This window comes from Sparus aurata, chromosome 22 (genome assembly GCF_900880675.1).
Source record: "Sparus aurata chromosome 22, fSpaAur1.1, whole genome shotgun sequence".
NCBI classification, from domain to species: Eukaryota; Metazoa; Chordata; class Actinopteri; order Spariformes; family Sparidae; genus Sparus; species Sparus aurata.
The window spans coordinates 21,253,928-21,277,891 of NC_044208.1; the positions used below are offsets into that span (position 1 = coordinate 21,253,928).

General features: G+C 42.1%; 3 protein-coding genes and 2 long non-coding RNA genes across 7 annotated transcripts in view; 3 read left to right on the forward strand and 2 right to left on the reverse strand.

Annotated features, from left to right (window-relative positions):
- Window positions 1-1,336: 1,336 nt before the first annotated feature.
- On the forward strand, window positions 1,337-3,800 carry LOC115574278 (uncharacterized). The gene is made up of 2 exons (XR_003982461.1): window positions 1,337-2,070; window positions 3,358-3,800. It is a non-coding gene; the product is annotated as an uncharacterized LOC115574278 (long non-coding RNA).
- Window positions 2,100-5,249, reverse strand: LOC115574279 (uncharacterized). Its single transcript, XR_003982462.1, has 2 exons — window positions 5,028-5,249; window positions 2,100-2,756 (listed from the first exon to the last, which is right to left on the reverse strand). It is a non-coding gene; the product is annotated as an uncharacterized LOC115574279 (long non-coding RNA).
- Window positions 5,250-5,258: 9 nt separating this feature from the next.
- On the forward strand, window positions 5,259-10,352 carry eif2b4 (eukaryotic translation initiation factor 2B, subunit 4 delta). 3 transcript variants are annotated; one of them, XM_030405714.1, is made up of 14 exons: window positions 5,259-5,380; window positions 5,932-5,969; window positions 6,068-6,248; window positions 6,375-6,581; window positions 6,669-6,751; window positions 7,166-7,198; window positions 7,695-7,786; window positions 7,919-8,033; window positions 8,578-8,654; window positions 8,830-8,932; window positions 9,071-9,198; window positions 9,437-9,614; window positions 9,710-9,890; window positions 9,998-10,352. In XM_030405714.1, exons 1-14 carry the CDS (start codon window positions 5,359-5,361, stop codon window positions 10,195-10,197), a joined length of 1,638 nt encoding a protein of 545 aa, XP_030261574.1. In that variant the 5' UTR covers window positions 5,259-5,358; the 3' UTR covers window positions 10,198-10,352. The 3 variants fall into 3 exon arrangements, with proteins under 3 accessions (XP_030261574.1, XP_030261575.1, XP_030261576.1); XM_030405715.1 differs by having other exon boundaries at window positions 7,166-7,192; XM_030405716.1 differs by lacking the exon at window positions 7,166-7,198.
- Window positions 10,353-11,035: 683 nt separating this feature from the next.
- atraid (all-trans retinoic acid-induced differentiation factor) lies at window positions 11,036-14,152 on the reverse strand. The gene is made up of 7 exons (XM_030405717.1): window positions 14,010-14,152; window positions 13,683-13,816; window positions 12,902-12,970; window positions 12,368-12,439; window positions 12,142-12,263; window positions 11,937-12,037; window positions 11,036-11,813 (listed from the first exon to the last, which is right to left on the reverse strand). The coding sequence occupies exons 1-7, from the start codon at window positions 14,106-14,108 to the stop codon at window positions 11,709-11,711; spliced, it is 702 nt and encodes a 233-aa protein (XP_030261577.1). The 5' UTR covers window positions 14,109-14,152; the 3' UTR covers window positions 11,036-11,708.
- A 675-nt stretch (window positions 14,153-14,827) lies between these two features.
- Window positions 14,828-23,964, forward strand: part of snx17 (sorting nexin 17) — a 29,381-nt gene continuing 20,244 nt past the window's right edge. The window contains exons 1-3 of the mRNA XM_030404852.1: window positions 14,828-15,647; window positions 20,831-20,905; window positions 22,700-22,817. Coding sequence (XP_030260712.1) covers window positions 15,588-15,647; window positions 20,831-20,905; window positions 22,700-22,817 — 253 coding nt within the window. The 5' untranslated portion in view covers window positions 14,828-15,587. The remainder of the gene's footprint in view (window positions 15,648-20,830; window positions 20,906-22,699; window positions 22,818-23,964) is intronic.

A 23,964-nucleotide genomic window follows, 5' to 3' on the forward strand; every position in this document is an offset into this window, starting at 1 on the left:
CAAAATGCTTTGTTATTGTTTTTAGATCATTAGATCATTACTCAAGATCTGACTGACAGTGCAGTAAGAAGTGTAAAACAATTTTTTTTTATTCCTAATCTATACACACTTTTTACAATTTACACCAAGGAACATGAAAACAAGGAAAATGGAAAATGTTACTGGACACATGTTCCATTCTTTTAATGAAAGAAATGATAAATTGCTCGGTTTTAAGATTTCCTGACTAATTTCGACATTTTCCCGAGCAATTTTAGAATATACCACGGATTAAAAGCTCGAGATAGAAACTGTTTACATTCACCCTGACGCATAATTCCAAAAAATGCACCAGAGAATTATTTCCTGGGTGTGTACGCGTTCGAGTATTTATGTCCACAGCCTAAATAACTGCGGGCTGTTCGTATGTGTGTATGTGAAGCATTCCGGACACACAAACTCTCATTTCATTATGTTGTATACTGACAAATAAATCAGCTTAAACCTTGAAATATATATATTCTTTTAAAACAAGATAATTGACCAAATCTTAGGCTTTAAATCTTGGCAAGCGCACAACTTTTTTTGCAGGGCATTATCAGCTGATGTTACTGTGAACAACCTCTCTTGATTCGTCCCTTCACACCGATCTATCTTGTGTTACATTCAGTGTCGTTTTCCGTGTCAGGACGGTCACCTTGTGGCCACTGGAGAATTTATTGCTGAGTTTTTACGGTGCCACGACGAGATGAAGAAGAAGGAGAAGAAGAAGAAGAGCCCATATAACTTATTCACACTCCTCACATATCATTGGCCGCGCTTCACCAACAGAGGGGTCCCATCACAGTTTATCAAAGGATTCGCCACATTTGGTCGGCTGTGTTTCCTCCTCACAAAGGGCCGACCGTCTCAATTCATCATGTCATCACGTAAAAATGGCTTTTGTCAGAGGGGCCGCTGAGCGCTTTGACAACGGCGAGCGTCACTTTTTCCTGGGCCTGTAAACGATACAATGAAACTAAAGTGAAGCTCGGGATGAAACTCAACCTTGGCTTCAGCTGTGACTTCTGCTGGAACTGCTGTTCCGACTGTACCCCCAAACCCAATAAAACACGCCCATCGTGCAGTTGCTTCCTTGTTTCTCTGTATCCCTCTCTTTCTCCCGTTTTTCTTTTTCTTTTTTTTTTTCCTCCAAAAAGGAGCCATTGACATTCGGTGTAAAATAGAGGCAGGGTGGGGCGTGGGGGGGGGGGGGGGGGGGGGGGGGGCTGAACAGAGGAACGGCAGGGGTGTAGGGTGTCTCGAGCCCAGTGTGAACAGCTGAGAGGTGTGATTTCACAGGCTGGCTCCCCCCTGTCAGGGCCCTGATTGGGCCGGACAGGAGGCGCAGGAGAGGCCCGGGCTTCTAAAGGACACCAACAGGTGGGAGGCCGCTTTGGAGGGGGGCGCTCCTGGCGGGATAGAAAAGGCCGATCTGCAAGGCCTGTTGTGGGCACAATCCACCAGGCAACATACGGAGGAGGATGGTCGACCGCAGGATAGCTGAGGCAAAGGGGAGGATGAAGTTCTCAGGGAGCTGAGGGGGAGTTTGAGATGAGTTTGGGCTTTTAATGGGTGGGAAGAGGGGGGCAGCTTCAGGGACAAGGAGTAAGGTTGGTTTTCTGTTTTTGTAGGTTTATGTAAAAGGGTTCATATTTGGCCTTTAGAGCGACAAGCTTCCTCCGCTTGTGGCGAAGATCTTTCAGATTCAGATGTTGCAGCACCATGTGAGCAAGATCAGGCGCCGACCCAGCCGTTAAATGTTTTTCTGTAAGTTTTACGATAGACACAGAGCCCCGACACCTCTGTCAGGTGAGGGTGGGAGGCCGAGGCGCGACACAGGAAAGAACCGGGAAATTCTCCCAGCAAGGCGTTTCTCGTGGCCATTTGGTCTCGGAGCTAGACGACACAGGCAGTGTGTAGATCTATGAAGGAGGTCACCAGTAGACAGTGTAGGAGACGCCGGCTGAACCCAAGCGTGGCCTGAAGCTCGACTCCAGCTGCTCACCGCGAGAGAAAACTACAGAGGTGACGCAGCGGGATTCATTTAAGGTGAGTAAGACACATTCTGAAAAATGCCCTCGAGGTGAATTTTTGTTTTTATTTAACACTCATTTCCTGTTCTTATGAGAGATGTATTTTTTTTTTACACAGCTGCTTGGGTTAAAATGACTTGGCATGGCTTAGGAAAGAGCACAGACTGTGACCTTTGTGTGCTGGAAGTCAGAATACGCCTCGCCCTCCGCAGTTATTTCAGTTCAGCATCACCACATTGGCATGACCCATCAAAGAGCTGCACGGGGCGGGCTATTAAACAGCCTTAATCATCTGTTTTCTAGCAACTTTGAGAGGAGAACACACTTTTCCTTTCAGCACTGAAAAGTCCTATTTCCTGCTTGTGTTAGAGGACAAGAGTAGGAAAACTTGCCTGATAAATAGCAGAAAACTAAACATGACTTTTCCTTCTGTGTCAGCCCCAAAATGTTACATTTGTGTGGCGCAGATGATCGTAGCCGCCATCACGTGTCCTCCTGTCGTCCCGCTCTGTCACAGTTAACCATTGTTAAGCCGGGTTGTTCCTGCTCCTCTGCCTATGAAAGGGTACTTTGTGCCAGAGGAGCGTTGAATCCAGTTGTTGCCCCTTGTGAGGACATGCTTCCTTATATCCCCATATTAATACACCACTTATGGAATGTAAGGAAGTGTGTGGTTTCAAGGGGACTCAAGCAGCGACCACACTGGGAAAAAAAAAAACAAAAAAAAACATTACTGATTTCACTGTCCATTCAACTCAACGATTGTCTGAGTGTCTTTGTTTTATGAGATAGGAGAAGGAGGAGGGGGGGTGTCAGGGTTCATGAGCATGTGTGTATTTGTGTGTGTGTGTGTGTGTGTGTGTGCGCGTGTGTGCGTGTGTGTGTGGCAGGACAACAGGTGAAGGGCCCGTTCCCTCTCCTTCAGCTCAGGCACGTGTGCAGTTAGCATTACTCCCAGGGATCTGCTGATCGGGTCTCAGGGAACTTCTTGAAAAATTCCTGCCCTGCCCCAACGGCTGACAGTCAAGGAGGATTGACGGACCACAGCTGTCACCCATTATAGCAAAGGCAGGACTCTCAAAAAGGGAAGAGGGGGAGGCAGGGTGGATGTGGAGCTGTCACCGAGGGGTGAAGGTTCGCTCCCGCAGGGCCGGATTTGGAAGGAAATAGGGCGATGTCACCGGCTGTCAGGGTTCCCAAACCTCTAAATAGGAATGATCTGCTCGGTAACATGTTGTAACTATGCGTGACATGTCAGTTAGTGACGATCTCTCTCTCTCTCTCTCTCTCTCTGCTCCATCAGGTAAGACCGAAGAGGACACCACGGCCCAAAGAAGTCCAACTTCTATATCCTCTCTCATTTCCTACTTTTTCTATGTCCTCTATACCCTGTAACCTTCGCTCCCTTCTCCCCCCCTTCCTCCTCCTCCTCCTCCTCGCTGTATGCACCCCTCCACCCCCCACCTCTCTCTCGCTCTGGCTCTTGCAGCTGAAGCAACACGCCTTGCTGTGGCTGGTCAAACGGAACCAAGTCAGGTGTTTCTGTGAGGTTTGGTCCCCTTCAACCAGCTACTGCGTCGTGAATTCAGTCAGCCAGCAGACACCGGCGTGGAAAACCAAAGACATGGCGTACTTTAGAGGCGGTAGTCTGTTTAGAATGATAGATCGTTGCTATACTTAAAGTGTCTCGCTGTTGTTTGTTTTTCCTGTATGGCGATGGGTGTTAATAAAAGATTGATGACAACATGCGGTGGTGAATTACAATTTCTTCCAATGTGACAAAGTCACAGTCATATTCCCTATTATCTTTAACGTGCATCCAAGTATTACCATAATAACTGTATGATGAGTAGTATCTATGGATGATAATTAGATCGTGATGACTTTTGTCCACCCTTAAACAGACGCAGTTTAGTTTTTGTCAGTGTATTTAAAAAGGCAGCAGAACATTTGCTTATTTTTTTTGTTGAAAATGAAAAAAAAAAAATCTTAAATACATTCAAATGAACTTTATTTAGTTATAAATGTTAGGTCTGACTAATGCAGAGAGGTTAGCCATTTATAGCAGTACGTAAAGCCTTTTTCAGGTGTATACTGTACCTCATGAATGTGATGGAAATATATATATATTTTTTTAAGTTTATTACTTTGGCTATCCATATCAACACACAAGCATAGGTGACACGCACAATCTGGAGTCTCCTGACAGACGATTCATCATCGGCCCATTTGTTTGTTTGTTTCTTTAATTTACATCAGAGTAACAAGATCTCTTGGCCCATCCCAAGTCAAGTGACACATACTGTATCCATCCAGAATCTGACAGTGTACCCTGAATCTAGGTCAGGAGGAGTCAGAGCCAGGGAACAGGATATTTCCTACAATAATCATGACTATATTAAGTGATGTTTTGTATTTTTTCATTATAATGTGCCACCCAAACAAGACAGCCTGGAGGATTTAATGTAAAGAAAAACCTGTCCTGTTATTACTGAAGCCCAAATTTCACATCCATCTCAATCATCTGCCACATTCATTCATTCATTATGTGTTGATTTGCAAAAAAAGATGCCCCATGTCTGCAAATGCCCCAAATAAAAAGAAAAATAATAATAATAAAACAATGTAATATGTGGTAGACTAAGCTCGAGATGGTCCTAAAAATAGTGAATTTATGGCTGACTATTTAATATGGACCCTTAGGTTAGACAGAAAAACTGACCAATGCAGGGCTGAGGAGGGAATCAGGTGAATTAAAATGATCTATAATGATCATGATAGGCCGACTGTAGATTATTTAGTTTAATGATGTAACAATAATACTGATAATCTACCCATAATGTCATGACCAATTAATCAAAACTGTGTAGAAAGTTGTCCACAACTAGGTGTGATGATGTAAAATAAGCAGAAATCCTCCACAGATGTGGATAAAAGTAGTAAATATCAAATATACACACAAATAAAACTGACCTTGGTGTGCAGAGAGCTGTTCTGAAAGTGCGTCACGTGTTGTCGACCCGGGCTGAGGTGTAATATTCAACATATTGCTTCAAAACTAATGACTGCAACAACGTAATCTCAGAAACATATTGAAGGCTAATTAATTAAGAGGTATGGTGGTTGTCGACAGCAGCCTGGAGCGCGGCCACAGCCGGCTCACTGCCCTCTCCTAAATCAACCTGCCTGGACCGGAGGCGGGAGCAGCGCCGCGCTACTCCTCCTCCACCACCAGGGGGCGACGAGCGTTTCCCGGGGCGGTAGTTTGTGCGAGCAGCAGAGGAAGTGGAGCAGCAGCGTAAACATGGCTGACGCCGGAGAGCCAGGTGAGTTCGGGAGTGTGTAACAGCTGGACTTTACTGTTGCCTCCTGGTATTTTCATCACGTCCCCTGCGTGTGTGGCTACGAAATACATTCCGCTTATAATTCCCGTTTTGTCGTCTTTGTGTTCGGCTGGTAGAGAAGTTAATTACCCAATGCTAGCGCTGCTAACGTTAGCATTTCAGACGAGTCAACGGCTCCGTTGAGCTAGACAGAGTAGTTAAACGGGAGGCATCGCGATGTTATTGCATCAGCTTTTTTAGCAGTCTTTTATTAAGCAAACATGATGTTTTGTGCCTGATTTAAAGTGTCTGTGCCGTGCAGGGGATGGTAGCCGACCAGTTCTGTGACTGGTGTCGTTAGCATGATGCAAACCCATCAAGTTCAGTGACACACTGTACTGACAGCTAACAGCATCACCAAAACTGAAGGACCGATTATTAGATAGTGGCTGGTTCTGTCATTACAACCCATTATAAATATATATAGATAGAAAAAAACACAAGTATGAAATGAACTGATGTAATCATTGAATCATCTGTTGGTTATTTTACAGAAGGACCTGAAAGGAAAGATGACATTGTTAAAGCAAAGGTTTGTATGTTCTTGGGTTTTTTTTCTCACAGTCTCATTCAAGGTTTGGTATGGTGATGTTTTCATTGACCCCAGTTCTTGATGTATGCACTCAACAGCAAGAAGGTAAAGAACTGACCAAAGAGGAGAAGCAGAGGCTGAGAAAAGAGAAGAAACAGCAGAAGAAGAGCAAAGAGAAAAAAGATGACAAGCCTTCACGGGACAGCGAGAAGGAAAAGAAACCTGCCAGTGCAGCTTCTCCAGCTCCCCAGACCCCAACACAACCCCCAGCACAGAAAGGTGCATATTGTATAGATTATACAGATGTATATTTCTCACTTGACCAATAGCTGGATGCTGACAGAAACGTTCTGTCCGATCACAATCGACGACTGTAATTAATGAAGTCTGTCTTGTCTCCCTCAGCTCCTTCAGCAGCACCTGCTCCAGTTCCTGTGCCTGCCTCAGAGACTCCTTCCGCGGCGGACAAGCCAGCTAAGAGTAAAGCAGAGCTGAAAGCCGAGAGGAGAGCTCGGCAAGAGGCTGAGAGGGCCTCCAAAGGCAAGAAGGGGGATGTGGGGCCTCAAGCTGCTCCGGGCAAACCTAAAGCACCACCTAGTGAGCTCCAGCCAGGTACTGTAATATCTTGGAGATCATAACGGTCGGAAAATACACACTATATAATGGAGAAAGTCACACTTTTCACTGATGCATTTTCAGTTGTGAAGAGGCTCCCAGAGCATGTCCAGGTGGACAACCCAGAAGTTTTAAAGAAGCTGGCAAAGAAATTGGAAAGACAACAGGTAAAGCTACTTTTCAGTATCTTCAGCTTTCAGCCATGATAGCATGCTTTGTCTGATTTATGATGGCTTGCCTTGACATAAGGAGCTGCCAGGGAAATGTTGCGGGCATGCCATGTGTCAGGATTTCGGGGTAAAACGTGTGAATAATAACCATGGGTTCATTGCATTATTATCAAGTTATAAAAAAATCTAAAATGTGTGAGGAATTGCCCGAATCTTGGTTGCTTTAATCAGAAACTTGTAACAAATGTGTTAAAATCCATTATGATACAGTAGTTTATGCTTTTTCACTACTAAGTACTGTTTGGCTATTTACAACAAGTACAGATCTCAGAATAATTTTAGAATACAGTAGTATGTAAATCATGTTCATTGACCTCTACCGCATGTGATTGAACCTGACGTTTCTTTCAGACACCAGAATACAATGCTGCTACAAAGGTCAAGGTCTGACTTTCTTAACCGTGTGCCATTGACATTTGTCCAATTTTGTTCTGTTTGCTAACCTTCATTGTTGTTGTACTCCAATGTCACTCATTAAATGAAAAGTTAAGGGCACAGCCCGTCTTGTCCATGGAGATAGAGGTGGGATGTGTTGGTTTGAGAAGTTGGTAACTTGTATATTGTTTCTTGTTGTTGTTGTTGTTTATGTTTACCCACAACACTGAGCTGTTTGCTGTGCAGGTGTATGGTTGCGCTCCAAACTGCTGTGGTTGTGTTTGGAGAGTATTTACAACAAAATCGTAGACTTTCAGAGTTAAGTTTGTTGTGAATTTTGTATGAGAGCAGCAAGTAGTGTGTTCAGTTTAATTTGACTTACAAATGTTGCTGTATATTGAATTACGCTGAGGCTGTGCTGTGACTGTTAACTTCATCATATCAATAGTGACCTTTTGAATTACTGGTGACTGATGGCAGTGGATTCTAATCTGCTTTATTTCAGATCCCACTCCGGTCAGACTACGGCTACAAAGTCAGCCTGTTTTCTCATCTCCACCAGTACAGTCGCAAAGCCCCTCTGACGCAGCAACTCGGGTAAACTGACAATATAGTTTATATATATTATCAATATATCAATATATTGATAATATAGTCTGACAAGAGATTGATTCGGGTAAATTACCTTTAAGCTCGTTGATTGTTACGGAGTGTTTTTGTCTGTTGCAGCATTCCCTCCACGGTGATTCATCCTGCTATTGTTCGACTGGGTCTCCAGTATTCACAGGGTATTGTGGCAGGATCCAACGCCCGCTCTGTCGCCCTGCTGCATGCCTTCAAACAGGTACTGAGCACAGACTCTATTTAGTCCAAGTGCTTTACACCACCAAAAAAAAACAAGCAAGGTTTGTTTTGTTTGATTTTGCACATTTAAAGTGCAAGATGTTGAAAGATATTGTTCACACACACTGTAACACTTTAAACATGGTTGTTATGTTGCTGTTTCTATAAAAAAAATGTGTTGACTTTCGTGTTTTGTGTATTCCGTACACTTGAACTCAAATAAGACCCTACACTATTATCCTAATTTCAACCATTTATTCTATACAGTATATTTTGCCTATTGTATCCCATCCTTATAATTATTCCAGCTCCTTATATTACTTCAGTTGCTCTTTCATGTAAAGTTAAGCCAGCCTTTCTGTGCGTCTCCCAGCCACACAGTCCAGCTTTCAGCTTTTTCGAGCTCTTGGCTGTCTATCGAGTGATGCAGTTTTGCATCACCTTTTCTGCAACCAGCAATCAGTTCTGTAATGTGTCGTTGCATTCTTAAAAATCTTTTGACAGACTTAAAGAAAGAAACTTACATCTACATTTTCTCTTCTCAGGTAATAAGGGACTATACTACACCTCCAAATGAGGAGCTATCTAGAGACTTGGTCAACAGGCTGAAACCTTATATCAGGTACCAAAAATTTACCAGTTTTAGTTGTGTGTCGTTACTTGTTTATCTTTACTGAGTGCTAGAATTTAGAGAGGACTGCTGTCCTTATTTGCCACGCTACACATTTGATAAGTTAGCTGCTTAATGTTATAGCTGAACACACAAAATGATTCCTTTTGTCTGATTCTTCTTGCAGTTTTTTGAATCAATGTCGCCCTCTGTCGGCTAGCATGGGTAATGCCATCAAATACATCAAGAAGGAGATCTCCAATATCCCCAGTCAATGCAAAGAAGAAGAGGTTTTTGTCACACTTGTTTGTCTCATAAATTAACCAGATGTCATATAAGATCAACATGTTCTACAGGCAGAAAGTTGCTGGTTTTCAGTTTCCATGTCTCCCCCCATGTAGTCACTGTCTTTCGCTCTCTGTGTTTAGGCAAAGCGCAAACTGCTCAACTGCATCGATTGCTACATTAACGAGAAGATCGTCCTTGCTGCTAAAGCTATTGCCAAGTACTCAATAGAAAAGATCAGCGATGGAGATGTCATCCTAGTTTACGGATGGTGAGCCACTTAAACCTGACATGCAAGGGGAAAAAAATGAGTCAGCTGTTGCACAAGCAGTTCCCTTGGAAAAAATAATCATTGCTTAATGTTATTGCTGAAAATGCGACCCTTACAGTATGCGTCCCGCCTAAAATCTTATTTTCAAAACCACTCAACACTTTCTCTTCCCTTTTTCTTGTCTCACCCCTTAAACTCCCACCTTCCTTCCACATTCTCCTCTATCTTTAATTTTCAGCTCGTCACTGGTCAACCACATCCTGTGCGAGGCCTTCGAGAAAAACAGGAAGTTCCGTGTGATTGTGGTGGACAGCAGGCCTCGTCTGGAGGGCCGGGAAGCCCTGAGGCGCCTGGTCCAGAAGGGCATCAACTGTACCTATGTCCTTATCTCAGCTGTCTCCTACATCCTTCCAGAAGTAACAACATTATTGACACATTGAAGCCTCAGTAGTATGTCTTTACCTTATTTGTGTGGATATGTCATATAATGCCTTGAACCTGGACCTCGTAGGTATCGAAGGTGTTCCTTGGTGCTCACGCTCTGCTGGCCAACGGTTACGTCATGTCTCGCGTGGGGACGTCACAGATAGCTCTAGTGGCCAAAGCCTTTAACGTGCCTGTACTGGTGTGTTGTGAGACCTACAAGTTTTGCGAGAGGGTGCAGACGGATTCCTTCGTGTCCAATGAACTAGGTACGGGAAAAAAATAGCTTGTTCATTCTTTGACAACAAATGCTGTGTTTGTTCTATCCTACCTCTGCTGTAATTTAATGAAATTAATCTTCATCTGTCCTTTCCAGACGATCCCGATGACCTCATTGTGACCCGCACAGGGACGACCCAGCTAGAGCACTGGCAGGAAGTGCCCTCACTTGGCCTGCTTAACCTGGTGTACGACGTGACACCGCCTGACTTCGTGGACCTAGTCATCACAGATCTGGGAATGATCCCATGCACGTCGGTCCCCGTGGTGCTGCGAGTGAAAAACGTGGACCAGTGAACGACCTCACGCTCACACCAGCCTGAGCTCGGAGGCGGTTTCTCTGTGTCGTGATGGGGAAAGTTTTGTGTGCTGGAAATGCACGCACACAACACAAAATATCGTGCTTTTAGCATGCAATAAATATATATCTGAAATGGCATACGCTTTTTAAACTGAGTCCATGTGTGATTTTATGTTAGGACTGGATAATTACAGAGATTTGAGGATGGTGGTTCTGTCGTTTTTTTTTTTTCTGGTAATGCCAACATGTTTTAATAAATCCATGTTAGGATCTGTTTCTTAACAGCACAACATCTAATTTCCAGCATTTAGAGGAGAACAATTCCACTGTGGTTCGCAACACGCTCGACCACTGCAATCTGTGCAGAATTGGTTCCCTAATTACAGTCAGAGCTGCAATATCTCAAGAGAAGTTTTATGGCTCACATCAATTCTTCAGACTAGTTGTTAATGACCTGATCAGTTTTACAGGATAAAGAAGAGTAAGACATTAACTAGGTAGTAAAACTTGTTTTGGCAAAGGTACTCCGATCATTTATTGTTACATCCACAAAGTCACGCACACACACATGCCTCGAGTTTGATATTGGCAGACGTATTAGTTTTTAACACCAAGGGGAAAACAAAAACTTGGAAGAAGCAACATTTTGTCCCCAGATGAACTCTTATTTTTCATCTAAATTGTTTTTTAGCTAATGTAATAATTAATTTAATGTGTAACATATTAAAACTGCTTATGACGCTGAATGTCTTCGCCACTTGGGCGACGCTTCAAGATACAAAAGATGATCAAATGAACAAATGCCCTTACAATGTCGCGGTAACTCAAGCAAAGTAGTTTGTTTTCATTTCTTTATTAGAACCCTGAATCTCATTGTGGCGACATCAAAACAACATCGAGACATTTCGTAAATCGAAACATGCAAGATGTAACAGCAGTTGACACCGGAATGACACACTGTAGCATTCAATATAAACTTGTGACGGAGGAAAAAGAAAGCTCAGTTCAACTTAGAATTTTAATCATCCATGTCATGATTCATAAAGTGAGCTTGACTTGGTTTACTCTGAGTGAAGCACGTGTTTAACATGCGTTAAAGAAAAATGCCCCACAAAAAAAACTATAACATTTCCTGAAATACACTTCAACCCACATAGACACATATTCGATGCATGTTTGGCACAGTCAACAGCAAGACAATCTTCAAAATATTCTTAAAAACACCCTCTTCATTAATTTCCCATGTCAGTTGACTACATTTTAAATGATAATTTAAGTGTTAACAGTGGTACCGTCAAAAATGTAAAACTTGGAGCAACGCGTGTTCTAATTTTTTCTGTAGAATTGCACTGAAAAAAAGTCAGTCCCCGTTAAAATGTAGCTGCCCCACAAGGGTGTAAATCAGAATTAAACGTAATGTCTAAAACAAGCCTGGGGTCACCTCAGACTTTGTGTCAGCATTTTCCCTTTCGGAACAGTCAGTAAATCAAGCCGCTGCACTTCAGCCTCAGAGCGCCTTGGCCTTACGTCTCTGTGTGACCCACAGCAGGACGGAGATCACAACCGTGGACGCCCCGAGAGGCCCGAACACCTGGAGGGCTGGAAACTCCCCCTATTGACAATAAAAGTAAAAAATTCTTTAGATAATAAGAAGATTTAAGTGCACTGGTAATAAATGTTGCACTGAAGCACATAAATAAATAATGATTCAAATGAAGCTCCTTCCAGAACTGACCTCCCGCAGACACTTGTATCCATGATAGTTGTCAGCACAGCTGCACTCGAAGAAGCCAGGCCCGTAGGGAGCACAGAGGGAGTTCTCCGGGCAGTTAACGGCTGAGGATTGTCGATAATTGTGAGATGAACAGATGTCACGTTCAACCAGAAGGCAGTTTAAGATTTAATGTGTCACAATGGAAGATTAACAGATGGGAACTCACACAGCTGTCCAGTCTGGTTGCACATACTTTTCTGGCCCTCACAGAGACGTTTTCCCTGTTTGACCTCAACCTTTCCCCAAGAGGTGTTGCCTCCCGGACAAACTATGTCTTGCGGCAAAATCCTATTATAGAGACACAAAAATAGAGTTACGAAGACGTAAAACTAACTTCATATTCATGAGCAGCTGTCATAGCTTCGGTGCAGTTTTTGGAACGATGTACTCACAAGTGATTCAACTCGATAAATCCTTGAAATGCCGTGTCACTGACGTTGACAATGGGATTGAGTGAGAGGTCTCTGCAAAGCAAACATTTGTAAAGTAAAACACTTGTGAAAAGGTAAAGTTCTGCATAGATATTAATAAACAAAAAATGAGTAAGACATGTTTGGTCGGTCCTGATACTGGAATGTTTTTTTACTCATACTATTTTGGTTTTGGTCCTTGCCAGCAGGAGAGATTAAGGTTTTTTTTTTTTACTTTTTTGCTGCTGGGAATAGAAACTTTCCTAAACTCCTACTGCCTAAGAATGTCAGTGTTGACTTAATCACAGTAAGATCATTCTGGGAAATGCTTGTTTCAGCGGTGCAGAAATCTACAAGGTATCTGGAAAAGGGCCTATAAAATCATGCAGAATCAGAGCGTGCAGCAGTGATGAGCGCTGGTCTTTTGCTTTGCCTGAAAAAGAACTTCACAGAGACTTCTGCTTTTTCTGTCTGTACACTAGTGTGGGGTGTAGGCCTGTATTTTACTGTACATACACCATTAAAGCTGTTGATGCTCCCTGAAGATCCCCGATGTGAGTTAATGAACAATTGGACAGATCCAACCTGACACAAACAAAACAGCAACAACAACAAAAAAACATGTTGAAACATTAACAGAAAAAAACCCTTAACATTATGCAGAAGTATAAACATTGTTTGTACTAAACAGGGACAGTACCAGCACTGGCATCCAAGGATACATAGTAAGACAGTCCGACTGATAACAAAGCAGACAGACTGGCTGTTCAACCAACAAATATGCGGGCCTTCCAGGGCTCCTCCTAAGCTCTTGTGACGAAGTTGTAAATAATATGGTCTGATAAATGGAGGCAATATAACAGTAGCACAAATGAAGGATACTGATACAATTCTAATGACATTTGTTTGCCAAATAAAGTTATACTTTTGTGTTGATAATTACCTTTCCAAAAAAAAAGTAAGCTATGTGTCCTAATTATCATATTGAAGTACAGCAAGGGATATATCAACATAAACTTCTTATTCAGAAATAAAAACTAAAAGAACTACTAAAACTCAAGAAAAACTACTTATTTGTGTGTTTGTTTGTTTTTACACATTTTGCCCCAAAACCTTTTCATTTATTTATTCTATATATATATATATATGTATTTATTTGCACTGGTGTACTGCACACTGTTTGTTTACTTTTACCACATCTTATTATCCAGGGCCTCACACAGTATAACTTGTAAAATAAAATAAAACGTAATTGCCACGTTTCCGATAGACATTGAAGGCGGCATTAATATCCTACCCGATGATGCGTTCAGGGTCGCTTGTGTTGTCATTTTTCAAGCAGCAGCGCCCGTCTATCCGACCAGCGGACGAGGAGCAAAGTTGACCCACCTCGGTGCCATTCAAGACTGTACCGCTGCAGAGCTCACATACCTGCGATCACAAGTCGATACGATGTTAAAATGAGGGTTATACACAAAAACACTCCCACTCATCCTCGCTCGCACCTACAGCTACTGTACATCCACCAAAACAAGCGTCTCCTCGAGGATATAATGGATAAGATGCGGCATTCACGTACTGTGGTAAAGACCCCCGCTGATATATCGCCAGATTCAAGTCTTACCTGCAGCCCGGTCAGTTGATAACTTGCGTAAAAACATGAATTCAAGATCAAAATAAGCACGACAGGTTTCAGCTGGCTGCACCCAGCTTTCATTTTCATCGACTGAAGTCATATGATCCTACTGTAGCGGACATGTGACAGGAAGCAGGTCCAACACTTGACAACACTTTCACATAGCAGCACCTCATTCTGCGCTGCATTTACGCATAGGCTCAATTTGGAGCTTTTAATGAAGCCTAGTGTTATTTGCTTACAGTATACAAAAACATCCAGTAACCACTACTTTGTTTATTTGTGCAAAACATTTTTTTTTTTTAAATCTGAATGTTCAAATAAATAATTTTGCGGCTAAACAAAAATCTTTTTTAATTCAACGTTTAATGCAAGGGATAAAATAAAATCAGCATCCGAGCATTTATATTTTTTTCTAAAAATGTATTTTATGTGGCACACAAACACCAGTCAAGGTAAATTATAACATTGCATGTCCGACTTGACAAAATTTCTGAAACTGTTGACAAGCTTTAGACGCATTTTTTTCCCTCCGACTTTAATGAATTCTGACTGCGCTTTCACTGTCACTTTGGGTTGCGCCAAATGAAGTTGGGACTCCAAGTTAGACTATTGTACGAGACTTAAAATAAAGATGAAAAAATGTTTGCAGCATATTAATCAAATTGTATCTCGACATTCATTATTTAATTGTTAAATATGTGACGAATATTATGCGCGTGTTTTCTTATTTTCTTATAAAATGAGAGGACCCCCACCCCCCCGGTTGAAGATAGGATGGTTTGGCCCAGAATGATTGTTGCAATGCCTCTTGATGGGCCACTAGATACACTGAGCACAGAATGGCTTGACGGGCCCTGGCACATCTGCTTTCTCTGCCGTTTCTATCACATTTTATCTATGAGTTTCCTCCGTCGCCGCATAGATTTCTCTTCGGCTAACGCAGGAGACGGAAAAAAAACAAGCTAAACTCCAACAAGTGCAACTGTCTCCCCCTCATATTTCGAAACGTTTTGCCAACGGCTCTGCGACGCTGTGTTTGTTTGCAGGGTCCAACTGCAACCTTTTATCCGGGAACTTCATCTGGTTACCGCTAATGAGTAGAGTTACCTGTGTACGCTGAAGCCCATGGTCTCACAGTAGGTGTTTTTTTAAGTTACCGCAAATTGCTTAAAAGTGTCTGAAAGGGTTTCTTTTTTAACGCCAACAGTGGAGGTGTAATTACTTAACACTTGCAACATGGCTGCTGCGGGAACGGCAGGGAGAAAAGTTTGACACTGACGTGGGATAAGTTTTATGCGGATGCCAGTTGGTACGTGAGTTGCTGGCCCGATATTGAAGTCGTCGGTAGTCCCCCCTCCAGCCTGGCACTGCTCTACCCGGACTTACAGAAACCAGTGGATGAACCGTGCTAGAGCCCCCTCCTCCTCTGTAGTCACCGCCGACAGTCACTGCAGTGGACTTAGTGGGCAAACTGTGGTGTCTTCTTCTCCATCGCAAGGCTAGTGGAGGTGGTGGAGGTGGTGGCGTTTGAGGACTTGTCGTCGGGCGGTGTTTCCAGCTAAAATGCATTTCTCCATACCCGAGACGGAGGTTCGTTCGGGAGAGAATGGATCGACCTATGTGGTGAGCATGATATGTGTGTTTTTTTTTTGTTTTGTTCTAACCCGCTTGCACAGTCTGGGTTTTAACGCAGCTTTGCCCCACAGGTCGGGCAAATGTCAATGCAGCACGAGTTCCTGTGTTGTTGTACTGCTAGACATGATCCGATGGCCCAAACAGAGATGTGTCACAGAACAAACTGCCTGCTGCAATAGTGAAAATCAGCATTGGCCTCAGTTACACCTCAAAATACTAATTTGTGTCTCTCATGTAATGTCTGTGTTTCATTTGGGTGCAGTCTAGATGGTTACAAAGACTGATTCAGAGAGCTGAAACGTGAGGAAGTTGAGCAGAAGTGTTTTTTTGTTGTTGTTGTCTTACAGTACTTACTGCCTGAATAAGCAGGGATGAAGCCTCTGGTCTTCTGTCATTGGACTTTATTTTTAGTAGATGATGTTATGTGGCTGCAAAATGTTGCACTGTCATGGTGTGTGAGAAGTTGGCATTAGTTGTCATTTACAGTCAAAGCCGCCTGAGGTGACTTGAGTGTGGCCTCATGTCTGATTCATCACTTCAGGCACAACAGAGTCCCTCTTTGTTTCAAAGCTTTGACTCGGAGCTTAAATTCCTCCTGAGATTTGCCACTGTGATATCAAAACACTCCCTGTTATTTAAAGACAAAAACGGCCCAACATCGCTTTAATGGGGGGTTATTTGTAAGACCCTGAGTTGGAAAACATAAAAAAAGTTTAAAAAGATTATCAACAGAATTTGAAGTAATGGCATTTTGGACATTTACCAGACGCCCTCACCCCTCCAACATACTGCGCGGAATGATGGCACAGATTTGGGCCAGTTTTGGTTTATCTGGTTCGCTCCTTGCTGACAGGAGCGGACCGCGCACTTAACATCATTCCTTGGCAGTATTTGGGCCAGATGGACCTGGTGTGGGCCAGATCTTGCCTGCAACAATTATGCCGTCTGGAATGTATTCTGTTGCAGAAGCATCTGCTGAAGTCGGCATGCTAACCTGCTTGTCCTAGTCCAAAGCTCCAGTGCACCCAGTCCGAACCGCTAGCTGCACGGCTAACTGAGCTAACTAGCTGCAGTTTGCAGCAGTGAGCAGGTACTTTGGTGACATGTTGTTCCCTTTTTGTTTCGAGTATGAATTTGACAGGTCACCAAAAATTCTTCCATTTTACACATGTAACTATATTGTCAAGTCCAACAGCTAACAGTTACATATAGTCTAAAAAGGTTTGTTCCAAAACCAGTATATGTTAATACTATGTAAATACTCCAATACTGCCTTAAATGCTGGAATTGATTGTTTGAAAAATTTTCTGACAGCTTTTTTTTTAAATTTTTTTTTTTTATCCTTTTCTTGTGTTGCTTGATGATTAAGTCAACAGCACTGCTGTGAATGTGTATTCATTAACATGCCTGTAAACCAGACCTATTCATGCACACAAGTCATTATGTTGCTAGGGAACAGCTTGGGTCCAACCTATTTCCTGTCAGTTTAGTTATGGATATGATATGAACAAACATAACATCAGCTCCTTTGAGAATATATAGTTTTCATTCACAATAGGATTGAGTATGTTTTATAGAAGGGCGAAGCAATTGCTCTAATGTTCACCAGACACTTTTAAATAACATCTGCAACATCTGATTTCCATGTGACATCACACTGGCTGTGTCTCAATGTCGCACACCTGCAAATTCTCCATCTTGACTCCATGTGCTCCAAAGAAAATCTTGGAATACGCTCATTAATATTTGAACATGTCAGTGTGTTCAGTGTCACAGCTGCCTCAAGAATTTCGCTTTGGATCTAAACGTAGTCAGTAACAAACAGTATTATACAGTATGTGTAGGGATTTTGATATAATACAGTATATTTCCCTTCACCTACTCTCTCTCTCTCTCTCTCTCTCTCTCTCTCTCTGAAAGTCAATACATTTCTAAATTGAGCATTTCAGGTGCCATCTCTGGCTTCTTTCCACCTGGCTGAGCACATTTTCAGCCTGTACTGCAGTGGCAACTTTAAAGCGTCAGTTTTTCACCCCTCAGCTGGCAGTCCTATGACTGTCACTGTGACCTTCCTGTTACCAGCCTACAGGAAGGGACTTTGCTTGATTGTAATACTGAGAGATGGGCTGTGTACCTTGGAACTAGTTGGCTACAGAAAACTGCAGAGTTTGCACAGGGCTTTTTAGAAAAACAACGGCTGCAGTTTTCTTTTGTTTTAAATGTGGTACAGTTCCTGTGCTAGCGCAGACAAACATTTTTTTTTTTAGCACTCCAACTTCCTCTTGTAGAAGAAGTATAGTACACTTGTATCTCTCTCTCTGATTCACATAATATACTGTAGTGTGTTTTTGGGTGTATAAAGTAGAGATAGATGCTGGTGCTGCTGTAAGTGTTGGTGACTCATTTACCTTAGATGAGGAACAGGTTAGGACTTAGATATCAGCAAGCTCATCTATTTTGGTTTATAGTTCTGCAAACCATTGAAGTCACACTCAGCAGCGTACCTTTATCAGCCTGAATCCAACAGTAAGCAATATGAATAAACAACAGGGATGTTTCTTAAAATGTCCTCGGATAAACAACTTTCTTAGAATTCTTCAGACTGAAACTGATTTAATCTGATACAGATTTCATAGTATGTGAAAGGAAGGAGCTTGTGTTGAGGAGACACCTGGATACAGTGTCAGAGGTAGAGCTGCATTGATTAGTAGGTCAAAAGAAAATTGTGATGAGCATTTTTTTTTTTCTAATTTCTTTTGACTTTTATAGACTTAATGTTCATGCCTACGATTTCTTGGGTATGAAATTAACTGGAATTTCAAATAGTGTCCGTTGGCCGAGCCACTAACTCCCAGATTAGCCCGCTGCTAACTTATTTAATCATGTGGCTCTTTGTGGCTCTTTCTAGACTTTCAAAATGTTCTCGGTTTGATTTGATCTAATTCTGATGTAGAAATTGGAGATTTTGCAGGGATTGTGATGCTCAAAGAAGTTAAGAAATTAAATTATCAACGGTTTACAGCAACCTTTCATTATGTAATCCTGTAGGTGCAGGGATGATGGAAATTCAGCAATAAAGATAAGAGCAATGCCTGCACACTGAATCCAAACTATATACAGTACATATTTAGATTAAAAATGTTTAGTTCCTCTTTGTATCTTGGTCAGGTTTTCATTGAGTCAAAATGTTTTTGAACTCACTAAGATCTGACTTGAATCAAAATGTATGGTAATTTAATATATTTTTGCTTTGGAGCTAGGGTGTTGACAAGAGCAATAGATCATAGTGGTTACATTTAAGGGATTTGGGCCTGTTGAAGTGTCCCTTGGTTGAACTGCCTGCAATTCACAAAAAATTGAGGGTCATTTTTGTGTGTTATCAAACAGAGCCAAGACATTCTGCATACTCATTCTTCCTTCCTGCCTGGTTTCTGCCTGCATACACATTTTTCAGTTCATTTGTTGGCCATCTCCCAGATTCTTAAGTCTTCCTCTTTCCCTTTTTAGAAGTTTGGTTTGTACTGAACTTTATTTGGTTTAGTTATTTAGTCAGTTGTTGGCATAGGTCATCCATGGCATGTGTAGCTACATGCGACAGTGTGGTCAAGTGTTCTCAAAACTTTTGTTTTGTCATTTTGACAGATGACCCACCCTGTCGACTATAAATATTCATTGAGAAGGAAGGGGAAGGAGATTAAAGCAGCAAAGACAGTTAGTGCTTTGACACCCAAAGTGGCGCTGTCTTCGACCAGCACACTGGACAAACTTCCTCGCCCACAGCCAGAGCTGGTGGAAGCTTATATTTCTCAGCAAATTAAAGCAAGCGACAACAGTCGGCGATTGATTTTACTCCCAGAATTGGCTGAAACTTCAGCAGTTGTTTTCACCATGAATTATTGTGAAAAGAGTCTGTGGTGGAAACACTTTACTGACATGTTTTTGAGCCATTTTCTCCAAAGAATGAAGACAGTTTTAGTACTAGGTGGTCGGGTTGACTGGTGGTCTAATAGATTTGTGGTAAAAACACAAAATTCTTTCAACAGTTCAAGGTTGCTGCTCTGTAAGTGAGCCTGTGTTTTGGCAAACTTAAAACTTTTCTTGCTGGTATTGTTATTCTTGTGGTTTAGTATCACTCCTAACATTTAATGATACATCTGACATGAAAATGAGAGATTCTCACTGAGATGCCTAAACTTTACAGCAAGCAGATCTCTCGTCTGCTCATTCCGAATGGTGTTTTTTTTGCGGAGGAGTGATGTCTCCTTTTCTGTCTGTCAAAACAAAAAATACGTGTCTCAGAAAAGTAATGAAAGATTTTACATGTGATCCTTGCTTTCTGTAATTGGTAGCTTATGCATCATGCAAGGAGAAGCTAGTCTGATTGAAAAATGTGCAACAGTTTCCGTTTCCCTTTTTGTCAGCGGGGTTTGATTGAATCTACTTCATTTGTTTGGTCTTCCTAATCAAAACAACAAGCGATAAAATGCCCAGTGGTGACGTGAGATGAGATGAATGCAGATCCAAGTGAGACTGCGACTAACGATTGTTTTTCTTTTAAGCGATTAGTTGTTTGCCATTTAGAATGTCAGAATGTCTTGGACTTGAGGAATGTGGTTCCCAAAGCCCAAGATAACATCCTGGAATGTCTTGTTTTGTCCACAACCCAAAAATATTCAGTTTACTGTGATAGAAGAATAAAGAAACCAGAAAATGTTCAGATTTAATAGAGTGTAACTAGAGATTTTTGTTTTGTTTTACTTGGACAGATTTATTGATGATGAACATAGTTGCCGAGTAATATGACAGTTGACAACTAATTGATAAATTGATGCAGCTCCTAGATTTTTAGATTGTCCTGTGGAAAATCAGTAGAACATCAACTACTAACAACAACAGAGCGACTGTACTAATTAACTCTTACGTGGCAAACTAGCCGCTATGCATTGTGATGCAAATGTGTGACTCGATGACAAAGTGTGATGAGATGTGTCATGAGCAATGTCTCCTTTAAAACCTGTCAACTACTTTGGACTGAGGCATTAAAAAGTGCTCAATTTATTTAACCTTATGTCTCAAAGTTATTTTTATTTTTTATATTATAAATGTCAATATATATGTCAGTGTCAAACAATTACAGTCTTCCTCTAATTAGTCCCCACTCTTTCCCACAGGCCTACAACATCCACGTCAATGGCGTGCTGCACTGTCGAGTACGCTACAGTCAACTTCTCGGCCTCCATGAACAGGTAAGTCTTTAGTCATCACTATATAGCCATTGCCGTCACTGTGCTTCAAACCAGAAGAGAGTGGCCTGTGTGTGGGGCACACTGAAAGCTGATGAAATGCCACCACATGCACCCAGTATGACCTTTTGCTCGTCGTTGTGTCATACGGTCGATACGCCAGCCTCCCATCACTTTGACTCAGGCTTGAGGTCTTGCGCTGTTATTTCTCTCAGAGTTCAAACTGTTGCATGTAAATAGGCAGTGTTGGGGAGGAGGATGGAGGGGGTGCGCGACATGGAAGGAATGTTCTTGGCCTTTCTTTCACTTCACCTGCTGGGAAAAGGAACTTAATCTGAAAGAGAAATGTTGTTGGAAAGGGTCGAGTTGCTTGGTCTTAAGACATTTTTAGGTCTCTGAAGCCTTACGCAGAGCCACAGTTATTTGTGAAAGCTGTTATTAGGCAATTAGTGTACTTAGCACCTACTTGTTTTTCTGTAGAGCTGGTGTTTGGAAATGAAAGTACTTGTGAAAGTACCTAACATATATTATATTGTTACAGAGGTGGATGCATTGTATCTTAAAGATGGGTTATTGGCTGGATTTTTACCTGAGAGCTCTTTGTGCTATAATAAGTATAAAACTGTGTATAACACAACCTTACAGAAGTGCCCAGTCTCCTGTTATCACACATTAATAGATAAGCAAGCAAGGGCCAAACTTTGCTATCTCCATCCTCAAGTCTGTGTTATCCAGCCTGACAGTTGCGGTTGCTTGGCAACAGGGTGTGAGGTAGACACACACTCCAGTCTTTAAGAACCAGCCCCACAGGGCTTCCTGTGGCGTACGCATGACCCCAAAACACTCTGGTGATTGCAGGGGCACACACATTCCACCCAGTTATTGCCGAGAACATTTGAATGTTAATTGTTTCTCTTGTGACAAGGTCACACTTGTGCTCAGTCCAGAGCTCGTTTGAAAGCAAACAGTGAAAACAGGGCGAGCTTTGCTAGAAAAGAAGGCGCATGAGCTCAGATAGACTCTGATGCATCTGTAACCTGTGCTTGGTGTGTGGGGCTACAAGAGCTGTTTGTTTTTGTTACCAGTGGAGTACTGAAAATAGCAAAGGGCAGTGTGTTGAGGTGAAAATCAACTCTCTTCTCCCTCTCGTACCCACCGGGGCCAACCTTCATCGTGCCATATGTGCAGGACCTCAGTGTTTTATAATGAGTAAAAAAATGTGTCGGTGAATTCCTAATCGTGAGTGTGACGTCCAGCTTTTGCCTGCAGCAACACGCAGGGTAAAATTAAATCAAATTTGATGGTAGATCTGTGAGGGCTTAGTTTAAGACTTCCACGGTTCAAAGCTAGCTGCCTTCAGATGATAGAAAATGGGAAGAAATGAGTAAGAGGCTGGAAGACAAAGTAAACTTGGAATGACTAGACATTCAGGGTTCCAGATGTGTCTCTGTGTGTGCGTGTGTGTCTGCATGTGTGTGTTTTGCACGGAAACTCCACTAGCTGGCCGTTGAAGCGGGGCTTAAAATAAACCTGTGATTCATCTGAAACAGCATGAACGTTTCTCTTAGAAAAATGAACTCTTTAATTCAAAAGACTGCATTTCTGTGCTGAGGGTAATTGGTGTAGTCATAAGAAGTTATCTATCAGATTTCTCTGATCTTCTAAGTGTGAATAAAGAGTGATATAGCCATCTGACTTTTCTCAAATACTCTTTAATTGTTAAAAGAAGTAGAATACAGTCTGTATAGCCGGCTGCCCTGCTGCCTCATCTTCAAATCTTTTGTGTTGTACCAACAGATAAAAAAAGAGTATGGCAGCAACGTGGTGCCTGCCTTTCCTCCAAAGAAGATCTTCACACTGACTCCTGCTGAGGTCGAACAGAGACGGGAACAGCTGGAGAAATACATGCAGGCTGGTGAGTTATTCATGCTGAATGGACTTTGTGCAGATGGCTTGTGTTGCATTTCACCTCATTTCTGCCTGATATTTAAACTCCAGCTACCATGTGGGTGTGTTTGTCAGGTTGTGAATTGGATACAGTTCTTCTCTGAATTTCAATACACATATCCCTGACTGTTTATTTTCCTCTTTTAAGTAAGGATGGGGGTTGTTTTTATGTTGTGAAAGAGCAGATTTTGCACAGATATCCTTGAAATGTTTGCTTCTCCACAACAATCACAAGAATGAGTCTGACTTGGTGTCTGCGGGAAGTCCAGTCATACACTGGTCTGTTCATGCCACATAAAAGCACAAATATGTTTCACTCAACTGATCTGAATGCGGGGTGAGCAGGGACACCAATCCAAAGAGTTGTGCTGACACACCTGATGGAAAAGTAAACTGTTAGTCAGGATTTTGTTTTTTGTTTGTACTAGAGTTTTATGCGTCTGGATCCTCTAACGATAATGTAGCACCTCTTGGAATACACACTTAGCTTTTCTCTGAATCAAAAACCAAATTCCATTGGGAATAATTCATATTTTTCTGGTGTTTACTCCATAAGAGACACAGAGTTTTAAAAGATTTCCTTTGCAAGTCTTAAATCATGTTCAGGAACCCAACTTGGAATTTCATGCCCCAATCTGTGAGGTTTTCAGCATATTGCCCAGATTTTGTAAACAGGTTCAGGGTGAACTTTCTACACACACACACACACACACACAAAAAGTAGAGCTGGCAGCATTGCCGAGGGTTTGTTTTAATCCTCTCAAGCACTGGCAGTTACAGCAGAACAAGGAAGCGTTGTTCAAGTGTGTATTTGCTCATAGTCTGGGAGCATACGCACACAGGGTGTTCTTGGCTACAGATTCCCTCGGTTACATCATGGCTTTTTACATAGTTATGGAAAATGAGTCGCCACAAACACAATCTGTTCTGACGCAGATGGGTAAGAACTTCGACATTTTGTCAAAGGGTTAGTCTAATTTGTAAAAGGACAATAGCACACAGGCTGACACATACAAACGTTGTCATATTGTCGTACACAGATAATTAATTGCAAGGCTCTACAACTGTGAACTGCCATAGAGAAGTAAACAAAGACATGAGCCAAAGCAAAAGTC

What these genes read in the sequence shown, in the direction of transcription:
- atraid (XM_030405717.1), bottom strand. Translation starts at nt 14,108, where the DNA reads ATGAAAATGAAAGCTGGGTGCAGCCAGCTGAAACCTGTCGTGCTTATT. An exon ending in ATCAACTGACCGGGCTGCAG is followed by an intron (nt 13,817 to 14,009) that starts GTAAGACTTGAA and finishes TTGTGATCGCAG; the next exon opens with GTATGTGAGCTCTGCAGCGG. An exon ending in GCATCAACAGCTTTAATGGT is followed by an intron (nt 12,440 to 12,901) that starts GTATGTACAGTA and finishes TTTGCTTTGCAG; the next exon opens with AGACCTCTCACTCAATCCCA.
- eif2b4 (XM_030405714.1), top strand. Translation starts at nt 5,359, where the DNA reads ATGGCTGACGCCGGAGAGCCAG. An exon ending in GGCTGACGCCGGAGAGCCAG is followed by an intron (nt 5,381 to 5,931) that starts GTGAGTTCGGGA and finishes GTTATTTTACAG; the next exon opens with AAGGACCTGAAAGGAAAGAT. An exon ending in GTCAATGCAAAGAAGAAGAG is followed by an intron (nt 8,933 to 9,070) that starts GTTTTTGTCACA and finishes CTCTGTGTTTAG; the next exon opens with GCAAAGCGCAAACTGCTCAA.